This window comes from Xyrauchen texanus, chromosome 40, assembly GCF_025860055.1.
Source record: "Xyrauchen texanus isolate HMW12.3.18 chromosome 40, RBS_HiC_50CHRs, whole genome shotgun sequence".
In the NCBI taxonomy this organism is placed as follows: Eukaryota; Metazoa; Chordata; class Actinopteri; order Cypriniformes; family Catostomidae; genus Xyrauchen; species Xyrauchen texanus.
Window position 1 is genome coordinate 30,995,241 of NC_068315.1, and position 13,214 is coordinate 31,008,454.

At 47.7% G+C, this 13,214-nt stretch overlaps 1 protein-coding gene across 4 annotated transcripts in view; it reads right to left on the reverse strand.

Annotated features, from left to right (window-relative positions):
- Nucleotides 1-1,507: 1,507 nt before the first annotated feature.
- LOC127633752 (probable JmjC domain-containing histone demethylation protein 2C) overlaps nucleotides 1,508-13,214 on the reverse strand; it is a 280,588-nt gene continuing 268,881 nt past the window's right edge. For all 4 annotated transcript variants that reach the window (XM_052113033.1, XM_052113032.1, XM_052113031.1 and 1 more), the window contains 3 exons: nucleotides 12,031-12,207; nucleotides 9,904-10,035; nucleotides 1,508-2,847 (listed from right to left, as the gene is read on the reverse strand). In XM_052113033.1, coding sequence (XP_051968993.1) covers nucleotides 2,758-2,847; nucleotides 9,904-10,035; nucleotides 12,031-12,207 — 399 coding nt within the window. In that variant the 3' untranslated portion in view covers nucleotides 1,508-2,757. The remainder of the gene's footprint in view (nucleotides 2,848-9,903; nucleotides 10,036-12,030; nucleotides 12,208-13,214) is intronic.

Genomic DNA, 13,214 nt, shown 5'->3' on the forward strand with positions numbered 1-13,214 from the left:
CCAATTTCGAGCCAACTTTGTTCCTTTTTTTAGCAGGAGAGTCACTTTTATGAGCCTCAGACAAAGATGGAAAATCATTGAGGCATCGCGATTCTAAGGCGGGCTCGCAAGAAAAATCCATCTCGTCTGCTTCAATATTGAGAAGAGCAAATTGTTGTTTCCTATTTCTTTTTTTGCCCATTCAAAGCTTAGAGTATATCTCCGATCAAGTTAAGATGTAAGAGGCAATTGCAATTTCTTTTTAAGCGATTTTAATTATGGGGACATTAGAAATATCCTCATAAACCAAATTTATAGTAACCAAAATTATAGTATAGCATAATACCCTTGTTATTACCAGTTTATAACCTAAAAAATAAATAAGTAATTGAGTAAAAAAAAAGAGAGACAAAAAAAAAATAAGTAAAAAAGTTAAGGGAGGCCAAAATAATGTAACTTGGGTTTATGGTGTGCCATCAACACTAGAATACTAGAAACATAAAAACACGCACGCACGCACGCACACACACACACGCACGCACGCACGCACACACACACACACACACAAACAGAGAGCGAGAGACAGACAGACAGACGTGCACGCACACAACTCTGAAAAAATTAAAAGACCACTTCAAAATTAGAGACTGCAAAAAAGACTTGTAGAGAGCATCTCAAGATGCATGAAAGCTGTGATTGGAAATCAGGGTTATTCCACCAAATATTAATTTCTGAACTCTTCCTAAGTTAAAACATTAGTATTGTGTTGTTTCAATAATAACTTGTTTTCTTCACATTATTCGAGGTCTGAAAACACTGCATTTTTTAGTTATTAATTTATGTTGACCAGTTGTCATTTTCTGCAAATAAATGCTCTAAATGACAATATTTTTATTGTTGTGAGTACTTTATAGAATAAAATTAAAATTAGCATGTACCTATAAATAATAAATACAGAGAAATTGATAATTTTTCAGAGGTCTCTTAATTTTTTAGAGCTGTATACATTATATAAATATATGTAATCCTCACATTTAATCCTCATTTTCACCTCACAATAATGTAAGATATATAATTTTTTTCTAGTCACATGTGAATGGATCTACAGCAATAAAAAAAATTGTCCATTGCCCATATGGTTTATCTGGCCCTGAATATCATGTACAAGTTTTTTTTTTTTTTTTTACTTAATTTGCGATTTCAACTCATTTGTCCATTCTCCAGAGAGAGCTCCTGTGTTACACAGATCCACAATCATTAGCTGCGTTCGGACGCCCCCTGCCGGGAACACAAGCACAGCACATCTGTCTTATTCTGTCTGGAATAGGACAGAAACAACCAGGTCCTGTATGTCTGTCCTCTGTTCTCCTGCATTTTAACATTAATCTGATATATGTGCTCTGAACATAAAAAGACTTGATGAGTCGTGTGAACTGAGACTCGTTATATAGAAATAAGGCAACAATTTATGAATTAAAAATTCATAAAAAAATGATTTTATATAAGCATATATAGAACTGTAGTACGTGAGATGCATGCATACAGATGACAATGTTTACTGGATCAATATCATACTAGCAGTGCTGTTGTACCAAATGTTCAGTAAAAAAAGCACTCATGCTAATGTGATTTTGTACAACAGTCATGTTAACAAGACTAAAACTTCTAAAATTAATTTAGCTTCATTTACACCTTTCATCCATACTAACAAAACTGAGACTTTTCAAAATGCTCGCCATAACTGCATACTTTGGAAAACAATGATATTGGGAAACTGAGAACTGAGTTTTTAAACAGAGGTTAGTGTCGACATGGCCTAAATAACGGCACACTGTTTGTCCAATCAAATTAGAGGGCTGTGACTAAATCATCCTGCAACTAGCTTTGATAATTTGTCTAAATGTCTCTGTCAGCTTGACAATGAGACAGACAAAAGGCAGGCAGTTATTTGATAAATCCATTTTTAATGGAAAATGTAAAACCCCTTTGAACTTCAATGTACAAAGCATATAACACTTGCGCTTAAAAATTTGAAATTGAAGCAAGCCATGTTTTAAAAAAATACATCAGTGAATGTATATATGTATATATTTACACATCATAGTCCGATTTCCTTTCTTTCATTGAACTTCAAAAGTTCTCCATAGTAAATCTTCACATAGAAAGGAGAAAGAAATTAGACAATTTCTTAAATAACTTACAACTTTTTTTTTTGTAAATGTATGCATTTTACAGTGAATACGTTTCAATAAAATGCTGAAGTGTGTTATTCTTTAAGTCTTTCTTTACATAATAGAACTTTACAATGTTTACAATTGTTTGGCAGTTCATTTTTCTCAAAAGATATGGCATGAGGACACGAAATAGCTGATCCCTCTCACAGTAACTCCAAGTCTCCAAAGTAGTGAGCGGCATCAGAAATCCTTTAGCAAACTGTACAAGTCACATTTACATTTATTTGATCTCCAACAGAGTGCAGGATTCCTAAAAATAAATACAATATTCCACTGAAACTATACAGTATGAAAGAACAAAAGAATCAAACAGACAAGCAAATACTAGTCGGGACAGCGATGCTGTCGGATAATCTTCAGATGTTTTTGTGTCAATCACAGTCGTCCTGATGCGCTGCTATACTGCTGTGGTGTATGTAACAAATAAATACAGTTTCCTGGTGTTTTACTCTGCTTGGCACTGGAGGTACATGATGTGAGCATTAGTGTGCATATTTGGGGTAAAGTGTTGATGGGCGGTTGTGGGCAGACGAGGGAGAGTGTGTCATGAGTTTGTCTCCTCTTCCTCCTCTGCACAGCACCTATTTAAAGTTCCCACAGCATCCTTCACACAGTGGTAGAAGATGTTCTTTACCTGAGAGAGAGACAGACAGCTTGCTGTTAGAATACAGTTAAAAACAGACCAAAATCGCATGGGAAGTGACAAACTGAACTGACTCTGAAAAATATAAACGTTAAATGCGGACAAATTGTGAGGTGTCTATTTTCAAGATTAATTACAGTAATTCACTGTAGCCTGCCACTGATTTGCTGCACTAACACATCAAACAGATAGTTTTAAGCCATTGTCTACACAAACCTGTGCCACACGTCAGTTATACTTTTGAAAAATTTAATATTTAATATTTTATATTCACCTCTGACCTATTGAAAAGGGCCAATGAGAGTTGGCAGTCAGTATTTGCATACCCCGCCCCTGCATACGGGGTATGCAAATACCAGGCAAATATGGAAGTTTAGTCAGAAAATTTCTTCGGAGCCGATGGTCTGTCTGCAGTTTGCTGCGAGTTACACACCACATTAAAACGTTCCTGTTTCCTCTGACGATCTGCATGCTGTTGGATCTTGACGGCGCACAACAGCGGCTTTCTCCTTTACATTGTTGCCCCTGAGCGCTTCGACAGCGCAGACACACAAACTGTGTATTAAAAGAGTAAATTCCTATTAAAAGAGTAATTTCTCTAAAACAGCAAAACACAGCGGCGTTGAACGTTCTTTTCAGAACGCGTCTTTTTCAAGATGCCCTTCCGCCCCTGTGTTGTTCCTGGATGCGGTAGAGTGCTCTCCGCTTCAGACGGCCACAGGCACTGTCTCGTGTGTTTGGGCCGCGATCACACCGAGACAGCGTTTGTGGATGTTTCATGTTCTCACTGCGAGAACATGACCATGACCACGTTGCGGTCGCGGCTTGCTTTCAACAGAAAGCCGCTGGGGTGGCTTGCTTTCAACAGAAAGCAAGCCACCCCAGCTGCACCCCGCATTGCTCCTTCTTCCCACGGGATTGAGGACGATGCAGTTGGCGCTGGGGGCGATTTGGGGGCGGCAGCGGGTGCGGTTTCGCCGGGTAGCCCCCCGCGAACCTCCCGTTCCCCGACACGCTCACTGGTCCCCGTCCACGCTCGCGGCGATAGCGGCTCCCCCCCGGGGCCGGCTGTCTATCCTCCCGAGCCCGAAGCAGATGAGCTCGCCGCTGCATCGGAGAGTGTGATGTCTGATGCCGAGGACTCCCCTGGACTGCCGCCTTCGGGCCAGCAGGCCCAGGCTGAGGCCGACGTTCAGATGTCTGACATGCTTTCCCGGGCCGCCGTAAGCGTGGGGTTGGATTGGAACCCTCCATCCTTCCCACAGCCTTTACGGTTGGATGACTGGTTCCTGGGGGCAGCGCGCCGTTCGCGGCCTCGCATCCCCCCGGTCCCGTTTTTCCCGGAGGTGCATGACGAGCTGACGTCTAAGTGGAGAGTCCCGCTCTCCGCCCGTCTAGGTGCCACCCACTCCACTCTCACCACCCTCGACGGCAGAGAGCGCCACGGATACGGGGCGATTCCCCAGGTCGATAGGGCAGTTGCAAACCATCTATGCCCCGGTAGCCCTACCTCCTGGCGTGGCCGCCCCGTACTCCCATCCAAGCCCTGTAGGACAACATCCTCGCTCAACGCGAAGGCCTACAGTGCGGCTGGACGTGCTGCCTCCGCCCTGCATGCGATGGCCCTCCTGCAAGTCCACCAGGCCAAAGCACTCAGAAACATGCACGGGGGTGGACCTGATCCTGATGTGCTGCAGGAACTGCGCTCAGCGACCGACCTCGCCCTGAGAGCGACGAAGGCCACAGCGCAGGCACTCGGACAGGCGATGGCCACCCTAGTGGTCCAGGAACGCCATCTTTGGCTCAGTCTGGTCGAGATGCGTGAGGCCAACAAGAACCGCCTCCTGGACGCACCTGTCTCTCAGACTGGCCTTTTCGGCGACACCGTCGAGGACTTCGCCCAACAGTTCTCCGCGGTGAAGAAGCAGACCGAGGCCATCTCTCAAGCATCATGCCCCGCTGCAGACCTGCCGCTACGGGCCCTGCCCCGTCTGCCCGCCGAGGGCGTACCCCTGCGAAAAAACCAGCTCCTGCTCCGCCTCAACCCGGGCCCAGCTCTCAGCCCCAGCGTCGAGCACCCCGCAGGCGGCGCACGCCCCTGTCTCACTGAACCCCTCTAGGACCCGGAAGGCTCCCAAGCCGTTCCTGAGACAGCCGACCCAGAGCCGAAGACGTTAGCTCCGGAGGTGGTAAGACCGCTCCGTCCCCGGTGGCGGGCCGGGAGGAGAATCCTTTGTTTTTTCATTTGCCACACCCCTGACGGGGCTGTGGTACCCACATTCTCAATAAGAGCTATTTCCTTTGCCTCTGGGTCACCTGGCCCGCAAATGCCGTTCTCACGGCAATCTGCTTTCAGATTACGACAGCCCCGGTACACCGGACGCGGCGATCCCACCTTCCGCCTGCCCACAACTGTCCCCCGGCCGGCCGGCCGGTTCAGACGAGTCCAGAGGACGCCAGCATCAGACCTCCTCCTCAGTCACGAACCCGCCCCCTGCCGGGTGCGCGGAGCAAGGTAAGTGCTTTGAGTCTATTCTCAGCACCGACGCTGCATTACCTGTTCCGCCCCGCTGCGAGGCCCCGCCGGGTACGTCCAAAATACTCGTCCCTTTGGTGCCCCTAACGCATCATGCTGGCTGCACCGGACCATTCGACTCGGTTACGCAATTCAGTTTGCCCGGCTCCCGCCCCCCCTTCAGGGGCGTCCGCTTTTCCGCAATACACGGCAAGCATGCCAGTTCCCTGCGCACGGAAATCGCGACCCTCTTAGCCAAGGGCGCGGTAGAGCCCGTCCCTCCAACCGAAATGAGGAAGGGTTTCTACAGCCCTTACTTCATTGTACCCAAGAAAGGCGGCGGCTTACGACCAATCCTGGACCTGCGAGTTTTCAATCGGGCCTTGTTAAAACTCCCGTTCAAAATGCTCACGCAGAGAAATATTCTGGCTGGCGTTCAGCATCTAGATTGGTTCGCAGTGGTAGACCTGAAGGACGCGTACTCCCACGTCTCAATTCTGCCACGACACCGACCCTTCTTACGGTTCGCGTTCGACGGTCAGGCGTTTCAGTACAAAGTCCTCCCCTTCGGCCTGTCTCTGTCCCCTCGCGCCTTCACGAAGTTCGCAGAGGTGGCCCTTGCCCCACTACGAGTAGCCGGCATCCGCATTCTCAACTACCTCGACGACTGGCTCATCCTAGCACACTCTCGAGGGTTACTATGCACACACAGAGACCAGGTGCTCCGGCACCTCAGCCGCTTGGGGCTTCAGGTCAACTGGGAAAAGAGCAAGCTCACTCCGGTTCAGAGCATCTCTTTTCTCGGGCTGGAGTTATACTCAGTCTCAATGACAGCACGTCTCACGAGCGAGCGTGCTCAGTCGGTGCTGGATTGCCTCGCTTCCTTCAAGCCAGGCACAGCGGTCCCTCTAAAACTTTTCCAGAGGCTCCTGGGGCATATAGCGTCCTCCACGGCGGTCGCGCCGCTGGGGTTGATGCATATGAGACCACTCCAGCACTGGCTCCAGACTCGAGTCCCGAGACAAGCATGGCACCACGGCACGCATCGGGTAAGGATCACCCCCGCCTGCCTCAAAACACTCCGACCCTGGACAGACCTCTGCTTTTTACGGGCAGGAGTGCCCCTGCAGCAGGTGTCCCGACGCATTCTGGTCACAACCAACGCCTCCTGGTCCGGGTGGGGTGCCGTGAGCAGCGGGCACGCAGCAGCGGGCTGTTGGAAAGGGGCCCCGCTGCGTTGGCACATCAACTGCCGGGAGTTGCTGACCATCCTTCTTTCTCTCAGGAAGTTCCTCCTGTTAGTTCGGGACAAACACGTCCTCGTGAGATCGGACAGCACCACGGTGGTGGCGTACATAAATCGCCAAGGCGGCGTACGCTCCCGCCACATGTCACAACTCGCCCGCCGTCTCCTCCTATGGAGCCAGCAGCTCAACGTCATAGCGGACACGCTATCACGACAACGCCTGCCCGGCGGGGAGTGGAGGCTTCACCCCCAGTCGGTCCAGCTGATTTGGGAACGGTTTGGCAAGGCCCAGGTAGACCTGCTTGCCTCCCAGGAAACCTCCCACTGCCCGCTCTGGTACGCCCTAACAGAGGCTCCCCTCGGGACAGACGCGCTGGCACACAGCTGGCCCTCGGGGCTGCGCAAGTACGCATTTCCCCCAGTGAGCCTTCTTGCACCGGTGCTATGCAAGGTCAGGGAGGACGAGGAGCAAGTCATGCTAGTGGCCCCCTACTGGCCCACTCGCACTTGGTTCTTGGAACTCAGGCTTCTCGTGACAGCTCCTCCCTGGCGAATTCCCCTGAGAAAGGACCTCCTCTCTCAGGGACGGGACACGCTCTGGCACCCGCGCCCAGACCTTTGGAACCTCCACGTCTGGTCCCTGGACGGGATGCAGAAGAGCTAGCCGGCTTACCGGCGACCGTTGTGAATACAATCAACCAAGCCAGAGCCCCCTCTACCAGGCACCTTTACGCCCTAAAGTGGCGCTTGTTCGCAGATTGGTGTTCTTCCTGAACTGAAGACCCGCAGAGATGCGCGATCAAGTCAGTGCTCCTGTTCCTACAGGAGAGGCTGGACAGGAGGCTGTCCCCGTCCACCCTCAAGGTGTATGTTGCCGCCATTGCCGCCCACCACGATCCTGTAGACGGCAAGTCTTTGGGTAAGCACGACCTGATCCTCAGGTTCCTGAGAGCGCTCGGAGGTTGAATCCCTCCCGGCCAGGCCTAGTTCCCTCCTGGGATCTCTCGGTAGTCTTGGCAGGACTCCAGAGACCCCCTTCGAGCCGCTTGAATCAATTGGACTCAGGGCCCTCTCTCTAAGACGGCCCTGCTGATCGCGCTCACCTCTATCAAGAGGGTCGGGGACCTGCAAGCGTTCTCTGTCAGCGACACTTGCCTGGAGTTCGGTCCGGCAGACACGTCTGTGATCCTAAGACCGCGACCGGGCTACGCGCCCAAGGTTCCTACCACACCATTCCGAGATCAGGTAGTGAACCTGCAAGCGCTGCCCCGGGAGGAGGCAGACCCAGCCCTTTCATTGCTATGTCCAGTGCGCGCCCTGCGCATTTACCTGGACCGCACACAGAGCACCAGATGCTCTGAGCAGCTCTTTGTCTGTTTTGGGGGACGGCAGAAAGGGAATGCCGTCTCCAAACAGAGGCTCGCCCACTGGGTTGTTGATGCCATCACACTGGCTTATCACACCCAGGCCGTGCCCCTACCCTTGCGGGTCCGAGCTCACTCAACAAGGGATGTTGCATCCTCGTGGGCACTGGCCAAGGGCACCTCCCTAGCAGACATCAGTAGAGCCGCGGGTTGGGCAACACCCAACACCTTCACGAGGTTTTACAACCTCCGCGTTGAGTCGGTTGCGTCTTGTGTTTTGTCAGGTCCGAGCCCGTAGAACTCGGTAACGCGTAGACTGGCCGGCCAGGTGGATCGCTTGCGCCCAGCACCCTTTTCCTGACGTCAAGGTTAAGTAGTGCACCTTTTTTCCCAGGGCGCCCCACTCCGAGTCGGGACCCTGGTCGATTCCTCCCCAGCCCTCCGGGTCCGCGGTTCAGTGGAGGAACTCGCTGACCCAAGCCACTGCGGGTACCCTGATGGCTACCCTGTACTGGTATAGGTGCTCCACAGGTAAGGCCTCCTGCTCGGACTCCCCCTGTGTGTATTTCCACGGATCTGTCCCCTTACGAGCGGACCCCCGTGTCTCCCTTAGGCAGTTACAGCTGCCCGGTCGCCGTGCTGTAGCAACTCCCCCTTTCGAGGCTGGATCTACCACCGCACCATACTTTCCACACGAGCCCTAAGACGGCCGTGTGACGTGTCTACCACTTTTCCTCCCCAAAAAAAGGGCAGGTGTGGTCTCCGCAGGGTCTGGGTAAGACCCCTTCCCTATATGCATGTAAGGGCCCCGGCCGTGATTGCTCTATGCGAGAAACATAGAGAGAAAGAGGCCCAGCCAGGCTGGCCCGTTCCCATGTTGGCAAACATCGCCTTGTTCCCCTCTCAGGGTAACTAGAAGGATCCCGATGTTCGTATGGGGCATTGGGGAAGGGTACGTGCAGCCAGGTACAGACGATGCGCAGCACTGGATGAATCCCTGCCCGCCTCTGTATCGGCAGTTCACGTACACGGTTCAGCACATGGCAAGATTGGAATGGGTCCCCTAGTGTCGCTTCTCCGACACAACGTGGAGAGAGCGACAGAAGGGGAACGTTTGGTTACGTATGTAGCCTCCGTTCCCCGAGGGAGGGAACGACACGTTGTGTCTTTCCTCCGCCATGTCGCTGAACCGAGCCACTGTTGTGGCCGGACCATTTCCGGCTCCTCAGAAAAATCCTGACTAAACTTCCCTATTTGCCCCGCTTAAATACCCGTATGCAGGGGCGGGGTATGCAAATACTGACTGCCAACTCTCATTGGCCCTTTTCAATAGGTCACCCCTAGTGTCGCTTTTCCGACACAACGTGTCGTTCCCTCACAGGAATTGATGGACAAACTCTTAGTGTTGGGGAGGAGGTTTCATTCATCCATGTATTAGCCAGCTAACAGCATTAGTTCTTATTACTTATTACAGTATTTAAAAAGTGCCAGTCCTTCCCAAGTCGCTGAAGAAACAGCGAGATGTGGTGCAACACTCAAAGATATTCGTCCAGCATGTGTTTACTTAGGAAAACATGGGGAAACCAGAACAGATGCACACAAAAATACATTTGGTGTGAACAGCCCCTAACTCGTCCATTCACACGTGTCTGTGAGTGAGAGCTTGTGCGTGAAAAAAGTTTGGTAGGCCTGTTTAATTTGTCATTAATTACAAACCCAACCGAACCTGAAGTCCTACTTGAAAAACTGACCCGAACACGGCCCGAAACCATTCGGGATCTCTGGTCCCGTCGGGCCTGGGTCGGGTTGCAGACCTCTAAGGCAGAGCTATTTCTGATCCAGCAGCATTGCATGTGTTTAATTCTGTGATCTATTCATTAAGTGTGTATTGAGAGTGACGAGACAGTGTGTTTTCATTCTACCTGTAGTTTATCTTCATAGTTGATTTCCTCTTTGGAGGATCTCAGTTCCTGGGTTAAGTGAAACGAATGCACCACATGCTCCGGAGAGACAAAGTCATTGATCACCTGGACACAGCTGTGAAGGTTCTGCACCTGTACACATGACACAAACATGAGCCTGTGACAATCACATACAAGATGTACATAATCCAGTGTGTGTTTGTCTGCTGAATTCAAGTTAGCCTGCAATTGTTCGAGGCGTTTCATCATACATGGTCAAATGACAACAATAATACATCCTATCTCTAATGCAACTACAATATGCATGGCGAGAACCCTTTATCACCTTGATGTTATTATAAGTATACAGTACATACAACTTGATTATGCAAATCCATGCCATCATTTAAAGGAATGTTCCAGGTGAAGCTCAATTAAAGGTGGGGTATGTGATTTGCAAAACGGCCGGCAGATATTGAAAATACACAACTCTAAGGTCCTACCTTCTCTCCTCCAACGCTGGCCCTGACTCCACCCATTCGAAAAACATGGACGCGCAATCATGCACGAGCGAAAACTCAGATGCGCAGTGTTCAAGCAGTGTTCTAGACTCACTAGTCAAACAGTGCATTCACCTGTCAGACAATTTTTCAGAGCAAATTGTTGACACAGCAGGAGGAGGGGTTCGCATACCACTCTTGAAAGGTGTAGAGCTGATTTTCTCATAACTGTAAAAAAAAGAACATAGCCAGCCCTGGCGTCTGTACAGCGGTCTTCTATTCAAAACAGGATTCATAGAAATGTGGAACAACCCCACTAGCACTATAAAAGCTCTATTCTCCATACGTAAATACAATCGCTTCCTGTTACTGGGTCACGAGCTTTGAGTATGCGCACGAACGGGACACGCGCGCCAGGGTGGTGGGGGGAGGGGGGCATGGTACGACCGTTTGATTGACACATTTTCTGTCCAATGATTCTAGATGGTCTTGAAAATGATTGGCTGGAGTTTTTCGAGTCCTGCCCGTTCCACAGATGATTAAATTGCTTAATTTTCATTTCAGTGCTTCTAATTTACAGCCAGTAAGTGGGTTAGGAATAGGATTTCAAGTTATTTTGAAAAAATGGTCAAAAAAGAAAATCACATACCCCACCTTTAACAATATTGATTACCATGAAAAATAATTTAGACTTGTGCCTCATTTAAAAGAAATAACTGGTTACAGTGAATAAATGGTTATAGTGAGTAGGCCAGTACATAAACGCCAAGTGTGATTTTATTTAAGTTTGATAAAATTGGTTATTAACCATTTCTGTGTAAAGTTATATCCAATACTTAGATTATAGGGCTTTTACTGGCATTACCACAACAAAATTAGGTTTAATTATAATGTTTAACACATATAATGTTTACGTCTAGTGGCTATACTTTTAAAACCGTGTACTTTGGTTTTTATGCAATGGTCCCATTTGTACTTCCATAGTAAGTGCCTCACTGTATCTCCAATTTTATCTTGGATTTAACCCAGAACATTTCTTCAAGTATGACAGAGACTCAGAGGGTGGGTTCACTGACCATCTGTTGCATATTGTGCACAGAAAGGTAAGAACGGCCACAATCATCAGCTCTAATCTGATTGTCTGGCTGCTACACCATTTTTGGGAGTCAGACTCAGAGGGCACAGGCTTTCATCAAACTTCTATGAAACAAAGTCTTGATAAAAACTAATCAAAGTCATCAAATCTTTGAAAGATAATTCTGAGATGCACAGTAGCATTTCAACCAGATATATTTGAGTCTTGTCATGTAGGAAGGAAAATGCAGTTGGTTGTTTTACATGTACGTCAGACGGTCTCTTCATGTCTCAATGTCTAATAATAGTCAATGTCAATGTCGATAAGCTAATCGGGGTAATGGGCAAAAATCTATCTATGTTGATTGTTTTTTCTTATGCTGTTTATGACATTACAGCAATGAAGGAACACTGTTTAATGCGTTTACATGACCACACACGTTGTCAGCTTATTCTGCATAATCAGTGTAAGAACGTGCATGTAAACATGCTCGATCATATGCAATCTGCATCAGACGGATGTATTTGTCATGTGGTTTGACCAATCACTGAAGCGGAAGGTGTGTTGTAAGACCTGATGCAGGGCTCCGGCGGGGATCAGGACTGAATCTCCCAGAAACTGCACCACAGTCCAGCCCTGAACACTGTGTTCATCCAACAGCCGCTGACGGAGCTTGCGGCTCAAGTACCATACCGGCTCACGAATCGGGTCATGATCTGCTGTGATCTCCACACCCTGCTCTTTCGCCACCTGTCATGACCAAAAACATGCAAACATAGAGTATAAAAAGACGTGTGAGGAAAAAAAATCTGCACACAGTCCAAAATAACCTGAGTGAACACATAATTTTCTTTGATTTACTCTTATTTAAGAGAATACAAATATTCTCCAAAGTGAATCGAACTCTAGCAGTGTTGGCTCTTTGTGGTTGACAGACAAATATAAAAGTCTTCTGAAGTCATAAAATTGCTTAGTGTGGGAACAGACTGAAACGTAATTTCTAGTCACTGATAGTCTTTTAATTTCATTATCTTGTCCACATTTTCAAATTAGCTCGGTGTATTCGGTTCTGCTAGACAATACAGGGGCTGTATTTGAATTGTATTAAGGTAAAAAAAATACAGATTTTCTGATCATTTGTGATTTTAATTTGAACAATCTCCTTATTGGGTCTTATGATCACAAGCTCGATCTTGTACTTTATGCCAGGGATGCTCATTACACACTGGTTGATCTTTCGTAAACAGTAAAATAAACATCATAATTCCATATTGGTAAGGTCATTAATGCTGTCAAGTATGTCAACGTGTACTCAAATTGATTTTTTGTTGTGGTATCAAGAATCGTCAAATTGCACTGGTCAGGGACTAAAAATGGTTCAAGGAAGATTTTTTTTTTTTTTTAATTTTGCAGAACGTAACCGAAAACAAAAACTGTTATTTCAATTGTTCCGGAGTAAAAAATGTATTTTTAAATGCAGGTAACTGGTTAAAACCGGTTAATTTAGATACAATATTTTATCATGAAACCAAAAGCCAAAGTGTTCTTTAACTACATCACTTCATGTTTTACGAAAAAATTATATATGTAAAACTGCTGCATCACACATTTCTTTTGCTTAATTGTCTGTTGTGAATGTCACATTCTATGAATGAAGATCTTTTTAACAACTATGAATAATTACTACATATACATGCACAGCTAATCAAGATACAAGGAAACATTATTAGAGGTTAAAAGTACATCTTCAGTTGTTT